The sequence below is a fragment of the Episyrphus balteatus genome, chromosome 2 (genome assembly GCF_945859705.1).
Source record: "Episyrphus balteatus chromosome 2, idEpiBalt1.1, whole genome shotgun sequence".
Taxonomy (NCBI): Eukaryota; Metazoa; Arthropoda; class Insecta; order Diptera; family Syrphidae; genus Episyrphus; species Episyrphus balteatus.
This window is the reverse complement of record NC_079135.1, coordinates 11,832,130-11,852,038: the sequence shown is the minus strand read 5'-3', so window position 1 is coordinate 11,852,038 and position 19,909 is coordinate 11,832,130. Positions and strand designations below refer to the sequence as shown.

Below are 19,909 nucleotides of genomic sequence, written 5' to 3'. Positions count from 1 at the left end.
CAAAAACACTGAAGCTATACAAACACACATGCAAACGATAATAATATGTAGAGGAATCATTATCGCAACATTATCCCCAGTCCTCACACAATAATTCTGTCCGTCCAGAGCGTGTATAAAGTTCTGCGTCGTCGTTGTCTTCCCCACAAAACACAACACCAGAACACACCACGCTGCCCTTTTGTGCTGCTTGCACCCTCAACATTGCCACCAGCCACCCAGTATGGGCCCCCCCTCAGCTCGCATATGGGTGCTTTCTGTGTTGGTGCTACTGTACATCAAGCAGGTCATCCACCCCACTTGTACGTTGAAATCAAAATGAAAAGAAAAAAAAAAAGCAAAAACAAAACGAAAAAAAAACAAGATACACTCGTACTCGTGCAATAAAATATACAAACTGTTCTCGTCTCTTTGACTCCCTCTCTCAATGGCTGGCTCTAGTGGCCTTCCTTGCTCTCTCTTCTCTGTCTGTGTAGGGGGCCATTCGCTATTGTTGGGGGGGCCAAGCCAGCAGCAGCGCAGCGGTGGGTGGTGTTGTATGGGAATGATGAAGTGTTGAGTCGTTGCCTTCACGAAACAAAGCGTTGCCGAGTCAAACAAAACAAAGAGAGCAAAAAAAAAACAAAACAAAATGAAGCGAAGAAAAAATTCAACCCCCTAGATGTTGATTTTTGAAAGTTTTTTGTTGACTAGCCACAGCCACACAAAAAACTCTTATTATAGGGTTTTTACCCACCCCCAATTCACGACCATTCATTTACTGATACCCTGCACGATTTTTCCACAAAACTCCCAACGCAGACAGACGACAAAGAGAAGAATGAAGGGACATCAAATAGAGGGAGATTTGTATACCCCCTCCCTTAACATTAAACACTCGTTTCGTGGAAAACATCGCGGAAAATCCACAAAAAAAAAAGATACAATTTGAATCTAAATGACGTAACACCATGTTTTAGTGTTTTTTTTTTTTTTTGTGGCTTTAGCGTATTCTCGTGTTAATGCTTTATATTATCTCTCACACTGACTATGGCTGGATTGGATATACTCTGGCCTCTGGGTATCAATGTATCTGTGTTATGAAGAGAGAGAGTCAGTCTCGGTTAATATTTATTTAATTTTTTTTTCTTGTTGCCGTTCAACCCTTGTTTCGTTGATGATTACACAACATTATCGCGACCCTAATTAAGAAGGTCAAAAGACTTGCAACTTTTGTTTTATTACACACAGGGTAGTAGGGGGTTGTAGATCAACATCGAGAATGAACCTTCAAAAAACAAAACACAACACACTTGTCGACAGAATTTTTCTTCGACAAAACACAGAAAAAACCTCCAATATTGCATAGCTGTTATATCATCACGCTGACGACTGAGAGCTGAAAGAAAAAAATTCTATTGGATTGGATGGCGTGAGGCGTGACATATAAAAAAAATAAACTGAAATAGAAGAAAAGCTCTTTTTTTTCTGGAAATGCTTTCCATGGATTTGATTAAAAAACGTTTGTTCTTTGACGTTCTTAGAACAAAAACACAAGCACTTTTGCTACATATTTGTAGAATACCCTCACTTTTTTTTCTCTACAACTCAAGAAATTTTCTCTTCAAAATGCTCTTTTATAACAAATTTTGAATTTAAGTGAATTCAATTGAGTGTCAAATAGAGATACTCTCAGCCCCCCAATGGGGTTTTATAGAAATGGGGGGAAATATTATGAGGCATTTTTTTGTTGGCGATATGCCGATGCCGGCTTGATTGTGCTTTTGTGTATTTTATTTTGTTTTTATATTTCTTAACATTTATTTCTCTTAACAAGAGTTGATTAAATTTCTCTTTAATTCAGCAAAAAAATATAAAGCTTTTTTGCTTGATTTCGATAAGATTTGTGTTGTTTTTTGTTTCAAAAGAGTTACGTTAACAATTTATCTTTTGCGCAATATCAAATTGAAAGAGATATATTTTTGTTATAATTTTTTTTTTGTGAATTAGTTGAGTAACCTAAATATAATAGTTCTCCCTGAGCATATAACCTCGTTTTTTGTGGTGTAAACAAAAAAATGTTATTCAACAAGCTGCAAGTAAAAGTGATGACACTTTTTTGTGAATTATAATAAATTAGATAGCTAGTTATTGAAGGAAATAACTATATTGTTTAAAAAATTAGATAGAAAAAACTTAACATAGTACTCACATTGGGCGCCAGTTTTTGATTTGAATTTAAATTAATATAAAAAAAATACAAATTGAGCGCCACTTTTTAATTTAAATAAATGTATAATTGAAAAACTAATAATGCTAATTGGCAAGCAATTTAAACGAATTGTATAAAGAAATTATATGGACGTCCTGATCAGATGTAGGTACATTCTGATTTCTATTAATTCTCATTTTCGTATTGGGCGCCACTTTTTAAATTGAAGTCTCCATGAAGAAAATTAATTATTTAAAGTCCTTTGACAAAGAATTTAAACGAATTTAACTAAAATACGAAATATTAATAAAAAGAGAATTCACGTTGGGCGCCACTTTTTAATTTAATGAAAAGAAATTAGTAGAGTCAGTTTATAACAAATTAAAACGAATTGTAAAAATGAATTAAAAATATGGCTGGTTCAGCGTCAGAGGTACTCGCATTGGGCGCCAGCTTTTCGTTTTTAGCCTCAAGATCTGAGCAAAATATGAAATCACTAAGATTGAACTGATTTGCAAGGAACTCAAAAGAATTTTACTGAGAAAAAATTTAAATATAAACCAAATTTACGGAAAATATAAAGGCTTTTAGGGGTACCTCATTTGTCAAATTAATCCTTGTTTTAAAGTTATGAAAGAATAGATACTGTCGTACTCAATTTTACGTCATGTCACATAATTTATTGCCAGCGAAAAATCAAGAAGCTTTTTACGATATGTCACTTGTCAAATTAGCATTTTACACTACTTTTCAAAATTACAACCACCTTTTTTTAAAGAAAAAAGTAACTTAACTTTAAAATTTTTAAAGCAAGAAAGAATATAAAACAACTAGAATCCGAAGATAAAAGTGCTGGTATATAAATACCTGATCTTAACCATAATATCTATAAATATATAAATCCATATTACATTTCATACGTAACACACAAATTAAAACATATTTATGTCAACAAGTAAAAAAGCAAACAGATAAACTATTAAGAGCTAAATAAACAAACCATTTGGTAGCTACGTTGGGCGCCATTTAAACGAAACAAAAAAGAAAACTAATATTAAATTTTAGAGATATGATATTTTCTTTCAGTTAAAATATTATTGTTTACAAAACATCAAAACAACATACTTTACTTAGCCCATATCAAAATTTGTTTTCATAAAGAATTCGCGAATTAGTAATTCAATATATTTTCACACTTAAACAATTAAACACGCTGTTTACCTGTGATCCTCTCTTTCCACAAAAATACGCCAAAAAAACACTCTTTTAAATTCCTCTTCCTATAAGTCGTCATTTTCGTGTATAGCTCCATTAGTCATCATCAATATAACCTACTCATTCGTAGAATCTATCTATTCTTCTGTTTGGTTTTGTGTGGCGCAGACTTTTTGGTTTGCTTGTGCTAAAATCATCACTCTGTGATTTGTGTTCCTTCTAATGGCCTGATGTATCCGGTGGCAAATATTTGGTCATCAATTTTTTTTTCTATTTTTTTTTTTTTTTCATTCGAATCACACCATTCATCCCTCTGCTAAGCTCTTGTGGCCATTTTTCACTTAGTAACAGAGTTCATTCATATTGAGTGACTGTGTGTTTTAGGGGGAGAATTTCATCATAATCGTCACTGTCTGTTCACTTTTATATCTATTTCATCATATTGACCTGTTTATTCATCGTAACAATTTTTTTTTTTTTTAATTTTTTTCGTTGACGTATTAAACCATAACCATAACCAATAGAACAAATTTCACAGTTGAATACAATGAACCAACAAAAAAAATTATTCACTTCCATGTTGGATAATACAAATGGGTATAGCAACATTAATACGTAACTTATTACCCACAAGAACCTATACATAACTCGTGTACCCTAATATTAGAAGGAGAGGGAGTGTGTGCCACATGCAAGCTTTATTATTGTCAAAATTTTTGTGTGGGCACATTTCTTATACCAACCATGGACATGGACATAGACATACTCGACGATGTGAACTCTCATAGTCGATTAATCTTTTGAGTATGCGTTCTTATGGGATGCATTCTTATTGTGAATGCACCATAAGCCGCAATCAATAACAATCACAATCGCATCCGTTCAAAAACTCATTTGTCAAAAACAATTTTTTTTTTTTTTTTTGCTGTTGGCAAAAATTGTTTCCCTTCCTCCTCCCCCTAACCCCCCTCGAATTGAAACACCCACTCAACATACAAAAAAATATACAAGTACTTGGTACATATGTGATGAACCTTGGTTACGATTTTGGAAATTGAAAAATCACTTTGGTCGTCATGTGTCGTTGTCGTAGTCTTTCGTCGTCCTCGGCGAATCGTCGTCGTCCGTGTTTCGGTTGATTTGGGAAACTTTACCATGAATGGGTGATGTGCTCCAGTTCCTATATCAAAACCGACTCGACTTAACGACCGTCGACGAGACGACGACGACGGAAGCACGGGCTCAGCTCAGAGAGTATCTTGTGTATCTAGTATTTTTTTGTAAATTTAATGTCGACTGCAGTTGAAGTGGATATGGTTTTTCTTTTAATGTGACCTAGTTTTGGGTGAAGTTTTTTTTTAGTTTTTAGTTGAAACTGAAGGTCCATTTCCGCAAAAAAAATAAAATAAAATAAATAAAAAAAAAAACAACCAGAAAACTAAATTGTTTTTGAAGATTCTACTCTCACACTGCATTATGGTTGGAGATTTCGTGCGATGTTGTTTAGTTGTTCTATATTTAGAGACTCTCTAGAGTGCTTGAAAGGAAAAAAGCTACATAAATTTGTATCTATCGAATTAGTGAAGATATCTCAGGTGAAATGAGGATAAGAAGTGAAGAAAGCTTAATTCGATTTCGGAGAAGAAAATTCTATGTTTGTCCTTCAATTATATTGACCAAAATTTATATATATCATTGAACTCGTATTTGTATAAATTATTTAGGTCAAAATTGAAATTTAATTTGATGTGAATTCAAAGAGAACCTAACAGATGTTTCTTATATTTTTTTGGGGGGGTTTAAACTTGATTCAGGTGACCTTAAATTATTTCCTCTTGGGAGAGGAAATACAAAAATGCGGTACAATTTATAAAAATAGAATGCAAATAATCCAGCAGTAAAATAAAAAAAAACCGGTGGTGCAACATTATTTTTCCAACACCGAGGTTAATTGTTAATAGACGTAACGTTAAATATGTCTCGCTCGCAACAAGCCAAGAATACAACATTAGCATTTAAATAAGAGTGCACTAAGCACGCCTCTATTTCTTTTTTAACATTGCATCACATAATAATTATATTGAGTAAGATTTTATAATACCTAATACTTGTTTTCTGGTTTGCAATGATTTTTTTTTTTTTATTATTTATTAGTTTGATTACTTTATGCAATAGGAGGAATAGAATATTCTAGAATTCAACATTGTTTGTTCTTATGCAACAATTATACCTTACCTCTTGCTTATGCGATGTTAATAGAAGTATAACTGAAATACCTTTTCTTATGAGTAATATAGAATATTTAATAAAATATTATATAATAATTCACCTACCTTTTTAATAAAATTCATAATCATTATTTGAACTTTTATAACCCATTTTGTAGATACAAATTTTATATTTTTCATTTCTTTGTTGCTTTTAAAAATTATATACAATTTTGTTGAAACATTTTTAATTTGAATTTTTGTTTTATATTTTTTTTTACTTAGTTGCGAGTCATTCATATGTATTCATTAAAATTGTGTGTTTGGTTGATTGAATTTTTTATTCGTGGAATTGAAATGAAATTAATTAATTGTTTGAGGAAATTTTCATGGAAATTATATTAAAGAAGTAAACAAACACATTTTGGATTATAAAATAAAAAAAAACAGAGAATTTTCGAAGAATTGTTATTGTATGCAAATTTGTTTGGTTTTTACTTATTGGGATTTGGATGAAAGTACAGATAATCGAAATAAGAAATTATTAAAATAAAAAGAGAAACATAAATCTACACTGAGGGAAAACTAATTGAAATTGTAACATGTTTGTTTCAAAGTTGAACGAATTAGATTATTGATGCTTTAATGTAGGAATCCAATTAAAATCAATGTTTTTCCAGTGTTCATTTTCAACGCTAGATTCCGAATTATAGTAAAATCAAAGTGATTTTAATTGATTTAACGATTTTTGCAAGGTTTCATGCAAAAGCGATTAACGATTCAAAATTTACTAGCATTTTTACAAATTTGCTCTTCCACATTTGAGTGTGAACAAGAACTCGACTGTATTTACAGACTACTATTTAAAGCTTTGAATCAACTCGTTCTTGTTATACCTTCAAGTGAAATCCAAGGGAGCTTTCTAAAAATATTTTACTGCCAAATTGGGCGTTCCGCAGGAAAGTCACTTGGGACCTCTACTTTTTTATGTTTACAATAAATGACGTACCGATGGTATGAAAATTTACCGAATACCTAATTTTGCAAAAGGATATTGATAGATTTGCAATAGGTACATTATGGCGTATAAAGGTTGGCAACTACATAAATGTCAGACAATGAAATTCTCCAAAAAACCAACTTTGAGTTTGTTTGAATATAGAATATCCGACCACAGTTTACTTCGTGTTCAAAGCCTGAAAGACCTTGGAGTTAAATTATACTTGATTGTACGGAACACATAATTCTGATCTTAATCAAAGCCAATTCTATGTTTGATTTTGTAAAACATTGGTCAAAAAAAATTTCGAAATCCTTTTGTAACTCTTGTAAAAAATAATAACATTAAAAAAAAACGCATGTCTTCAAATACTTTCAGTTGCTAAATAAATAAATTCCTACACTCCAAATCAAACGATTTATTTCGTCTTCGTTTTTTTTTAATAGGTATACCTACATATATATTTTTTTTTTATATTTTTTTAATCTTCTTATGAAGGACCTTAATCAAATCTCACAGCTTTAACTTTGACATCAAATATCTACTTCCTTTCTGAAAGACTTAAACTGATTCTGTAAATAACAACTTCAAAAGCACTTTATCCATACAAAAAACCCAGTACTTCTTACTCAAGGATAAAAACCCTATTCTTCTATATTTACATATGTGTGTGTCTACAAATTAATCATAAATATTTTGATAAGAATCCTAAAATCTTAATTTCCCTAGAATCCTCAAAATTGTAAACTCTCTCATCATCAACATAACAACGTCTGTTTAACCTCTTCTTCACCCACGTACATCATTATCATACTTCAAATTACCAACAAATCATAAAATGTAAGATATATGTGTTCGCCCCCTTTTATGCAAACAAATCACTTTCAACTCTCAGATATAAAGTGGGTATACATATCTAAAATAACAATGCTTCTACCCTTCTGAAATGGAATGCTTCATAAAGTACCCAATCAACCGAAAATTTAAAATCACCCTACAGAGTCTTGTCTCCATTTACTTACAATTTCACTAACCCAAACCAGAAAAAAACACAAACAATGACGCTATAGACGCGTTTTATTACGACGACGAGTCGAGTCGAATCCCACCGTCATAATCAAGGTGAACCGCGCACAATGTAAGTGTATCTCCAAGTCTGTTTTGTAACAAAAATTGAAAAAAAAAACACCACAACCCACACAACAGTAACTACATTATGCCTTTTGCACAACAATGTTTCACCCAATAACATGGTCATAATACCATGCTAACAATAACATAACAAAAAAAAAAACGTAATGTAATGAATGTCATCAGTCATCCAAAACAACACTGCTGGACGACATATGCATACGTTTTATTTTTTTTTTATTTTTTTTTTTCCTATGATTCATGAGAATCAATAGAACGAACTAAAAATGTCATCAAAAAGTAAAGTGAAATTATTAAAAATTTAATTTTTCATAAACTTTTTTTGTTGTTGTTGCTTGTTTTGCCTCTGATTGTTGACATAAAACAAATTTTTAATGAGAATTTCCATTATGGAACCGAGCCAAGTTAAGACAAAGAAAAAATACTACAAACTATTGGGAATGCCCCTGACTGATCTGAGGAGGTTGCAAGGTCACTTCCTAGTTTGTCTATAAATTTTCTTTGTTTTGTTTGTTCTTAAAGTGAAAAGTTAAGTGGTCATCTTTTTTAAAATGTTACGTATGCGTTGCGTTTAGGTAATGTGCATTTGACAGGTCATTATGTTTATATTTTTGTGTCTGCAAAAAGCTATTATGAGTTTGATAGATAGTCTATTCGATAGTGGGTAGTTTTTTAATGCATCAATTGAAACGAAGACATCAAAATGACATTTAAGCAATGTGTCAAAAAAGTAATAACGTTAATTCTGTAAATTAAGCGAATTTCTTATTCATAAAGAGATCAAATTCGGTATCTGCTCTAAATAAAAGCTCTTCACACAACAAAACTCCCAGACATAACTCTATCAAAAATCAGAGAATAATACACACAATCTCTCTCGGAGAAAATGTCAATCTCTTTAACTGTCGTAATTTGCAATGTAACACCGCAACGCTAGCAACAATCCAATCCATTCAAATGAAAAATGATTAACGAAATCATGTTGCACAAACCGTCTATCTCATTCATTATAAAAGTTGGTAACACTATGACGCCATCGAATATAAACTTTACAATTTAGCAACAAAAGGCATTTAAATGTTACACAAAAAACGTAATAACATGGCTTACGGGCCGGGCGGGCTGCCATTCCTCCAACAAAAGTCTTTTTTGTTGGTAATATAAGAAAACCCATCAGCCACGAACGAATACAAAAACCTACTCTCTGGTGGCATACATTTCCGTTCCGTTCAGTTTGTGCGATGTGCAAAGTGAAGGAGTAAAAGATATATACACTAGCGCAGCAGCAGCAACAGCAGCGCCACCATGCCATATTGCCATATGGCCGTATGGCATGTCATAAGTGCGCGCCTAATGACACTTAAAACTAACCATCTCACATCGCAAACGGTAAACGGGTGAATGTATTCCATTTTGAAAGACCGACACGATGATGACGATGACGATGACGACGACGAACGGACGACCAAGATGATTATGTCACATTTAACCAGAGAGAGATAGAGAAGTTTTAGTATATTAGATGGTAATTATCTCATTTTCTTATTCAAATATCATTTGTGATGACATTAACCACACATTTTGTATTATGTTTTGTGTGTTCATATTTATCTTCTCTCTAAAGTGATGCCACCACACAACAACACAACAAGAGACTAGAGTTTGTCAGACGGACATCTGATTTATGTTGACAGTTGACAGTTTGTTGCGTGTGAGTTGGACATCCACTTCATAATATGTGATATAAACCAATTGGGCTAGTAGCCAAACTTGTTAAAAACTCATGTATATAGTAAATATTTAGAAGAAAAGAAAAAAAAAAATATATCAAAACAATAGTTTTTTTTTTCTTCTTGTTTAACAATTTTAAAGATTTATGTTCAAAACGTTTTAAATTTAAATATAAATCATAAATTTGTTATGAAAAGGTAGATATAGATTTTTATTTTTAGCTAGGAAAAATGTTTCTGTGGTTTTTTGCTAATTTTTCATCACAAAATAATAATATGAATGGGAAGAAAATTGCCCCTGTCACACTTCATTATTTGATTCAGGATTTCGGGTTTTTTTGAAAGAAAAAAAATTAAAAATTTGTTTCCAAGAAAAAGTCACACCCCTTTTAATATGTTCTATGAATTAAATTATATTGAAGGTTAACACTTTTTTCAGAAAAAAATATGTAGACAAATTTGAATAAACTTGGAAAATTTTTGAAGGTTAATCTTAGTGTAATTTTTTAGTGGGTCACAATTTTATGTGAATTTTTAAAAAATTAATGAACGCGTTAGAAAATAGGCCAGTTGTACAATTACGTTTTTTAAAAGATTTTTGACAATAATCCCAAATTGTTGTCTCATCTAAAAAATACCCTTTTAAAAAAATTAAAAATATAATTAAATTATGGACTATTTCGATTCTTGATCCTCATGGCAACGAAGCGACTCTTTACACATTTTCCTACTTCCCAAAAAAAGAGTCTTTTAAATTCTTGTTTTGTGCATTAAATGAACCATATTTACAAGTTTTCAGCAGGACTATTTTTATTCTATTTGGTACCTACTTATCCTGGATTTCACCTTGTCTTCAAACAAAATTAAAACACCTTTTCACTCAAAATAACTTTAAGGAATGTAGACTGTTTATATACTTGGTTATTAGAACAAATGAAACATATTCACCAAATTTTGTATGTCAAATGTTACATCTTTTTCACTCATACGTCATACCCCAGCTCTAAGAAAAACACCCATTAACCGATTTTATTTTTGAGAACTCTTTGATTTATTTGTTTCTATTGCAAATGAAACAATAATACCAAATTTCACTAGGGAATCATCTTTTTTCACATGAGAAATTCGGTCTTCTTTTACATATTGTTAACAAGTTTAACGTAAAATCATTTCGGTCTTCCGGTTTAGATCTCATTAGATTTAGCACGAAAAATACCTCAAAACTATGTATTAATAATATTCTTCAATTACACCATTTTTTTTTTTATTATTGTAATTACCTCTAACTTTCCCCTTTCTTTCCCCCTAAAAATTTTGTCCCATATTCGTTTTGACTATGTTATTTTTATTTCAAACGGTGTTTTCAAGTTCAAGGGTAACACACAAATTAATGTAGGTATTATTTGGAGTTCCACGAGGAAGACATATTGGACCATTTTTATTTATTCTTTTTCTGAATGACATTTATAAGTATATTTCGTATTTTAAAACTCTCAAATTCAGTGACGACTTTAAACATTTTACGGTTTTTGAATTAGAAATGTTCGTGCACCAAGTTGAAATATCTAAAGTTTACCTAAAAGAGGAGAAATCCCTAAAATTTTCTTAATAATTTCTTAGCCCTGTTATTTATTTAATAAAAATTTATCAAATATGTACATATTACCTATTTCACTTCTCCTCATTCTCCACATATTTTATTAATTTTCTTTTTATATCTTATCTTTTCAGGTCCCAACAATTTCAATAGTCTATTATTACGGGCCGAAGTTCTAAGAAGACTAAATCATTACCAAAGTTCTTTAGCAGATATTGACAATGCTCTGCGAAGAAAATCCTCATCAGCGAAGGTACATAACTTTTTTTTTTTGTTTCCAAATTATCAATCCTCTTAACTCAAAAAATAAACTCCATAAAGTACATTTATCACTTTTTTAAATCGCCCCAAAAATCCCATTAAAAAAATAAAGCAAAACATTTGGCCAAATCAATTATAGAGTATTATCATGACACTCTTTTTCATGTTTTCATGTTTTTTTCTTCTTTTAGGCCCATTATCATCGTTCACTGGCACTTTGTGGATTAGGCCGTTTAAATGAAGCACTTGTTGACCATTGTCTGGCAGTTGGCTTGGATAATAAAAATTCCCTGCTCTCTTCAACTGAACTTTTTCAACATGATCTCGCCAAGGTAAAATCCCCCTCAAACCACATCATTATTACCCACATAATCCCTCAAACTAATCTGTCTCCTTTTTTTCAATTATACCGAAAAACCAACAAAATAGCTCCTGCAAAAACTTTTGGCACAATCTCCAAAGAAAATCCATCTCAACTCGTTGTCGTCTGCGTCGTCGTTGTCAGCCTCATCGTCCAATTCAGCGCCCTATGATATTGTCCTCGAAAGTCGGCAAAGGAGAAAACAGATTGGATTACAACAAGGCATCATCTATAAAGGGGACGAGTCCATTCTAAGTGGTGCTGATGATGCAACCACAGACTGTGACCTTCTGCGGCAAGGCTCACGGAAACATTGTCGCAGAAAATCCTATAGTATTAGTCGCAGACAACAACAACAAAAACCAGCAGTCGCATCAACACCAACAACAACAAAATTGGTTAATTTTTTTGGAAGCTCACTTTTCGATAGTGTTTTGGAAAGAACTCAACAAGAAGTACAAAGAATCAAAGGTAAGTGAGATTGTGGTCAAGTCCCTGGGAAATATGATGTAACCACTTTTTTTCAAAATTCTTCTTTCAGAATCAGAATCAAATTTAAGTCGAGAAGAAAGACACCTACTTCCAGTTAATCCTAATCTTATCGATGCATCAGATTTCGATTGTGTCCTGTGCTGTCGGACTTTTTGGAAGCCCGTTGTAACGCCCTGCGGTCACACCTACTGTTGGGTATGCTTGGACCGATGCATGGATTACTCACCCTCGTGTCCATTGTGTATGTCGCCACTTGTTGAACAGCATGTGAATGTATTGCAAGGCTCATCCTCACCAGTTCCTTTCATTCTGGCCAAGAGGCCAGTTACAAAATTTCTTGAAGCAGCCATGAAACGATTCATTCCAGAATGCTATGAAAAGCGTTTCCAACAGGAAATGGACCTGGAGCCATCGGTTCCGGTGTTTATTTGCACCACAGCATTTCCACATGTTCCCTGTCCATTATTTGTCTACGAGCCAAGATACCGACTTATGGTGCGACGAGCTGTAGAATCGGGCGAAAAACAATTCGGTATTGTCCAGCCACACAGTGGCAAGTCGAGGTATTTTGATGTGGGTACAATTCTTGATATACGAGATTGTGTGCTGTTGGGTGATGGTTGCTCGATATTAAGTACTGTCGGATGTAAGAGATTCAGGATACTTGCCAGAAATGAAAAGGATGGCTATGAGACAGCCAAAGTTGAATATATCTACGATGAGATTATAACAGAGGATACAGTTCCATTTATTAGTAGTATGCATGCGTCAGTGCTAAGTAAGGCGATTGAATGGTATGAGAGTTTGGGAACAGAAATTAAAGAGGAGATCTTAAGGAGCTTTGGTGGGATGCCAGCGGTTGAGGATAATTGGGAGAGTATTGCCGATGGACCAGCGTGGGCATGGTGGATAATTGCTCTGCTGCCATTAAATCAGCAGTTGAAGGTAATTTGAGATAAGATTTTTTTTTTTTGATTACACAACCACAAGTGGGTAATTGAGTGCAAATTGTAGAAAAGGAAGTGTAAATTGATGGTAATCAAGTTAGTTTTAGGGAGATTTTAAAATCCTTTTTTTTTTTAGTTTTTAGAAATCATTGTTGATAAATTTTTTTTACTCAAGTTGGGTGCCATAACCTAGAATTTAATTGATAAGTACCTTAGTTTTAACTTATTTTCCACAAATAGAAAGATTGTGGGATCTGGAGGATTTAAATCTGTTAAAAACCTCTAGTTTGAAAAATTGTTGTTCTTTTGGTAGTAATCTCACGTTGGGCGCCATTTCTAAACTAATTGCATTCTAACATGTATTAACAAAATTTTTCAGAATTTAACTAAAGATCAGTTTCCAATGTGTTGGTCTTTTAATTCTTTTTTGGATCAAAACATGTCTGTTTTGTGCTTTAAAAAGTTAAGCCGTGATAGGACAAATTAGGGCAAAACAAGGGAAATAGGCAAAATTACCGTTAACATTGAGGTTACGCATAAAATTTAGTATACTTAATGCAAACAGATGCAAGTTACTAACTCAAATCTGGTTCTCTTTTTTCTTGTGCATTCATTAATATTTAACAATGTTATCCTTACAGAAAAAAACAAATTACGGTGTCATTTACCGCATTGCAATGCAAATTAGGCTACTCTACGCACGTTCAAATTAGAATTTCAAATCGAAATGTTACAACATTGATTTTTTTTTGTTTGTTTCATTTATTCGATATGAGCTAACACTATTGAAATTATTCAATCAATTCTGTATGCTTCTTTGGTTGATGCATGTTACCTAGGCACATCATACTTGTACGAAGGGTTAAAACGTCTGAAGTTATGTCAACTTAATCATTTCATCATTACTAACTATTCCTAAATATTAGTCCTTCATACATTTATGTATCAGTAAAGTTTTGGACATTTGTAAAACAGCGTACTAAAAAAAAACAATATACCTACATATTTCTGTGTGGCCTTGCTAAAAGTTTAAATGCAAAATTAACTCACCATCCATTTACTCACTTAGTTCAAGTATGCCGCATAAAAATTGTTTAATACATTTTCTATTTTCCTCATTTTTAAAGCATTAATTCCGATAAAAATTTCAGCTTCGCGTGAAAGAGCCAGGACAATTTAAGTTTGATCTGTCAAATTTTAATGTAAAAATGTCAGAAAAAATCAACAATTCCTTACGTTCTAAGAACTTTTTATGTTAGGGTGGTCCAATTTTTTGGTTTTTACATTTCCGTTGTTCCCCACTCAAAAATTGGTTGCATATGTGTTTTGTATTACTCACGTGAAATTTCAGCTTTTTAGGTGAAGTGTAAGTGGGCGCTCAACAGGCTCAAAATTTTTCCTCAGATGCTGTTCTAGCTAGGTACTCATGACTAATAAATAACTTTTTTTTAATAATTTATCAAGTGAATTAAGTTGCGAAGTGGTCAAATTTTTCATGAAATGTTTTTTCTTTCATAAAAAACACTAGTTAAGTGATATTTTCACCGATTTTTTTGTTCATTTAAATTCGTCTGTAAGTATTTTTTGCTTGAAGTTAAAACAAAACAGAATTGATCAATGAAATATGAATGACTCAAAACCAAAGAAACATTTAAATCATTAACTTGGCTGTCGGAAGCATGCGTGCTTATCATATTTAAGCCAAATTCCAACTCAAAGCCAAGTCCTATTACGATATAGGTAATCAGATATTAAGGGTAACAAAGTCTAATATTTCAAAGCTGATGAGCGCCCTCTTTCTTTTACTTTTGAGAGCTAAAACTCTCAGCATATGTTGGTATAGATGTCTGTAGCAAAATAATGGGTGGGGAAGTAATGAATTATATGGTTTATTTTTTTGCCTTATAACGTGGACCACACTAATGTACATTAATGGCTTTTAATGTATATTGTAATATTGTTTGAGTCCATGATACTTCTTTTTTTTCCTCATTTTTAATGCATTTAATCAGATGAAAATGTCAGTTATCTTCGAAAGAGACCGGATATTTTTTAACGGAATAGATAAATTATATTTACTCTAATACATTATGTGATTTAATTGAATCATCAACAATTATAGAAAAATATAAAATAATCTATCTGTTTATTGCCAAGTTTTAATGTACAAATGTCAGAAAAATATGAAAAATGGCTGGAAAATTAAAGCCCGTTTTCATTTTAAGTAGGTAGGTACATATTTTTTGAAAGTGAAATCTTTTTGTGTAAGTATATTGTTTACACTTTCACTCATAGTTTGATTTTTCATTAGAAACATGTTGTACTGCTCTATTATGCATTTTTAATGCATTGAAAATTTGAAAATTAAATGACATATCAAATTATTTAATAATGTGGGATTATAAATTTTATTCACTATTAAAGATTTTGACCGTATTTTTAAGAACTGTCTTACGTGATCAAAATACAAAGATATGACAATTTAGTTAGGTGAAATTTGTTCCTTAAAATAGGGTTGCCACATTCATTTGACATCAATTTTATCCTTTTTAACTCGACGGTTTCCTCTCTAACTATTTCTAAGCTTACAAATTGTACTAAACAGTCAGAATTTGTAGTCAGCTTATTCAAGAAAATAATAAAGCTTTAATGTAAAACAATGGTGCTTTGAAAAATACATTACAATATGGTTTCTTTATCTTAAAACATTTGATATCAACATTTTACACTTCCTTAAATGTACTCTGTTTTTGAAATACGTTTATAACACTTTCCAACATCTTTATATAATATTTGTCCTTTTGTCTCTTCCAGGTGGACATTCTTGCTACAACCAGCTTAGAAAAACGCTTACGTGCCATTGAAAAAACTCTCGATTGTATGTCCGGAACATTTAAACGTTCACAACAAAGTTGTGTTGTTGTTCATCGTGAATGCATTCAGCCATGTCAAGCTATTGAATGCTGTCAACGTTCCTCATCTGAATTGTCCAGCAGTAGTGATTCACACACACCAAGTGAACATTCACATTTAATGCTTTAGTTCCTGATGAATGGCTCTATGTTCTAATATAAATTTAAAAAAAAATACCAACCGCAAAAATAAACTACTATATTAACTAAAATTGACCATAACACTACACATCTAAAAATTAGGTTTATTAATTTTATTTTTTTTTTTTCATTTTTTTTTTTTACAATTAAAAATAAAATTACAAATAGTACACTAATATTATAAAAAGAAAAATTTAATTAAATAAGTGTTGTAATAGTAAAGTATGTATAACTAATTTTTAAATAAAAAACTAAACAAAAAAAAAAAAAAGAAAATCAACCAACTTTATAGCTTTAGGGATGTTCTAGCCCGCGCGCGTCTGAGCCGTTGTCATCCTATACATACAATTATTATTCTTATATTCGATGTATAATCCAAAAAAAACAAAACTCGTGTATTCGTAAATTCGTATTCTTCTCATCTTTTTAGTATTCTTTTTTCTTTATAAATTTAGTAATTTTTTCTTCTCGTCAAAACGTAGGAACACATCTTGGGGGCCAAAAATAAAAAAAAAAATATTATTAAATTAAACAAAAAAAAAATTCTTATAACCAAATTGTTTCCAAACAAATTAAAAAAAAAGAAAAAAAAAATATAAAAATTATAACTTACAAACAATCAAACTTTTAGAGGGAATTATATATAGATAAATAAAATTATATATATATATACATTTATATTTATATATAAACAAAATATTTATGCAAATTTTAGCTAGATCTTTCTCTTACTATTACAAAATTTGTTATCCATATTATATATACTTATATCAACAAAAACAAAAAAAAATAGATATTTTTACTAAAAAAAAACTAAACTAACAAAATAAAATTAAAAAAAAAAAAATAAATGTTAACAATAGCAAAATGTTTAATTGGTTCAACTTATTCCACAGTACAGAATTTATACATTCCGATAAAAAAATTAATTTAAACAAAACAAAATTATATAAATTAACAAAAACAAAAAACATATACCTAACCATTATCTATAATGTAGGGAAGTATACTTGTATCTTATAGATGGTGTAGTAAAATAAATGTATGTGAATATTCTAAAAGAAAAAAAAAATTATATTCTATATTGTACAGTATATCTATATTATATATATTTTGTATATGTCAAAAAATAGTCTCGTTTAGCCAATGAACTACACGGTTTCCAAAATGTGTAACATAAACAATTATTATCCATTAAATGTTCTCAGAATGATTTAAAACTATAAAACAAAAACAAAATTTAACATAAAATACATTTTCCAAAAATAAAATAAAACAAAAAAACACACAAATAGAATAAAAATTCAAAAAAAAAAAATAAAAATATTATCGACGGCAACTGAATGACAATCTCGTGTTAAAGCGCCATCGCGTTCGTTTCTAATCGTGTTGTATAGCGCGCGTACAAGCGTAAATAAACATTTCTTAAATACAAAACAAAAATATAATAGTAAATAATAATACAAAATTTGCAAAAATGACTCACAGATAAACCAGAAAATAAATTCACACTTCTACTAATATGCATAGTTACAAATAAAACAAACAACACCATATTATAAAATTTATTAACAAAAAATAATTGCTAAATGAAAATTTATGTAAAAAAAAAAAAACTTTTTAGTCTTTTTGTCCTCCTCCAATATTATTCATTCCCAAGAGAGTTTCTTCTGTATCCGATTTTTATATAACCTCTATGCATACAAAGTCTCTTAAAACTTATTTAATAACTATTTAAACAAAAAATAATTGTTTAGTTTTTTAACTCTTAGATGATAAATAACAATAATACAACAAAATAAAACTTCTATTTCTTTATATTAGTATAAAAAATTAAAAAAAAAAAAAAAACTAAAAAATAAACCTCGAACAACTCACAATTTTATTTATTAACTTTAGTTATATAATTTAAAAACAAAAAAATACATACAAACAAAAAAACTGAAACAAACAATTTTTTAAGCTGTGAATATTATTATTATATACTTTTTTTTTATTAAATTTATTATTTTTTTGTTTAAAAATATTTTCTCAATTTTAAATTAAACAAAACAAACTGACAATGAAATTTATTGTATCTTATTTTTATTTTTTTTGGACTACAAAAAAACAATTATTTGTTTTATGTTAATTTTTTTTCTTGTTTTTTTTTTTTTTGAATTTAATTTGTTTGATTCATAAGTTGTGTGTCAATTTTATTTTTTTTATAAATAATTTTTTTATACCATATTTAATAATAAAAATAATTTCTTAGACATTTAGGTAAAGTATTTATCTAACAATCAAAATATCCTGTATTTTTTATATGTATACTATGTGAAAGATTATTATTATATGAAAAAAAGTAAAAACAAAAAAAAATCATTTAAATGTAATTGTTGTAGTGTTTTTATTAGTTTTCTTTGTCTTATATAAAAAAAAAAAAAATAATTAATTTTATTTAAAAATACACTTAATAAAATGTGAAGAAAGAAAATCAAAATTTTAAATGAGTATTTTTTATTTTTTGTTACAGCTTTAACTTTTTAGATTTCTTTATTTTGAAATGAAAAGTTGCGAGGGTGAGTGGGTCTAAGAAGAACTAAAATTATGATGGGATTTTTATAGAGGTTGGTGTCACGAATAAAATTCCTTTCAAAAGCTTTTTATGGTTAAGCTCTTTTATTATTCTTTTTGCCAAAACCCATATATTAGACATCCCCTAAATATAATAAAAACTTATCTTTAAAAAAAATTGCATTTAGGCATTAATAAGGATGTATACCTCATACGTTTATTTGTAAGAAAATATTACGGATGCATCTTTAATACTTTCAATGAAGGTGTGTAAAGAACAAATACCCAGCATAAAATCTTGAACTTCTCATGTTTTACGCAAACATTTTTGAAGTCAGATACAAAGTAATTAAGTAACAAGTTTCTTTATGTTCTTTTTGGAGTAAGAATGAGGATGTTTTTTATATCATATTATAAAGCTCTTTATATTTAAAAAAAATAAAATTAGAGCCAATTCATAAACAGGTTTATACTCAAAAATTCATCGATTTGCATGCATTACTGAAACCTCAACAAACTATAATTTCTGCCTTGATCCCTTAGCATGTGGTAAATTTTTTTCTCAAGCACAGGTCTGAGATAAATTTTCTGAGTGTTTGCCCATGCATTTTCTTCACTGTCCCAACCTCAGTTGGTATTCATAAGCTAAAACTAAAGAAACCCTTAGGTTTTCTTAACTTATAGAATAAGCTGAAACGCAAGAGCAATTGGTTAAAATTTTTAAGTACTTGAGTGACGACTCTGTAGGACACAAGCCTTAAAAGTGTAAAAGTAAATAAATTCAATTGGAACAAAGAAGATGAAATTTCGAAATTCAGTTTACATAATAAATTACAATAAAAATTGATTTCGTTAAAAATGGAGCTTGCATAGCTTTTGAGATTTAAGGATCAAACCCTTAGTCAGAGGGTTTGAAAACAAAAATAGTCCTTCTAGAAACTTTAAACAAAACCGAGATATTTAAAAATACCTGTTGACCATTTAAAGAAAAATTGGTACAAAAAACTCTCAAAACCAAAAAATCGAATCAAGACGCATATTGCTCTAAATCTGAATATTTCCAATATCGAGTATCGAAAGCTGCATTGCAGATTTCGATACTCGATGTTTTTCTTCTTAAAATGCCCTTAACCAATTCCAATATGAA

At 30.3% G+C, this 19,909-nt stretch overlaps 1 protein-coding gene across 1 annotated transcript in view; it reads left to right on the top strand.

The window, feature by feature from the left end:
* LOC129910698 (LON peptidase N-terminal domain and RING finger protein 1) overlaps positions 1-17,867 on the top strand; it is a 50,867-nt gene extending 33,000 nt beyond the window's left edge. The window contains exons 2-6 of the mRNA XM_055988174.1: positions 11,227-11,345; positions 11,545-11,685; positions 11,783-12,185; positions 12,256-13,151; positions 15,968-17,867. Of these exons, the coding sequence (XP_055844149.1) occupies positions 11,227-11,345; positions 11,545-11,685; positions 11,783-12,185; positions 12,256-13,151; positions 15,968-16,195 (1,787 nt within the window). The 3' untranslated portion in view covers positions 16,196-17,867. The remainder of the gene's footprint in view (positions 1-11,226; positions 11,346-11,544; positions 11,686-11,782; positions 12,186-12,255; positions 13,152-15,967) is intronic.
* Positions 17,868-19,909: the final 2,042 nt, after the last annotated feature.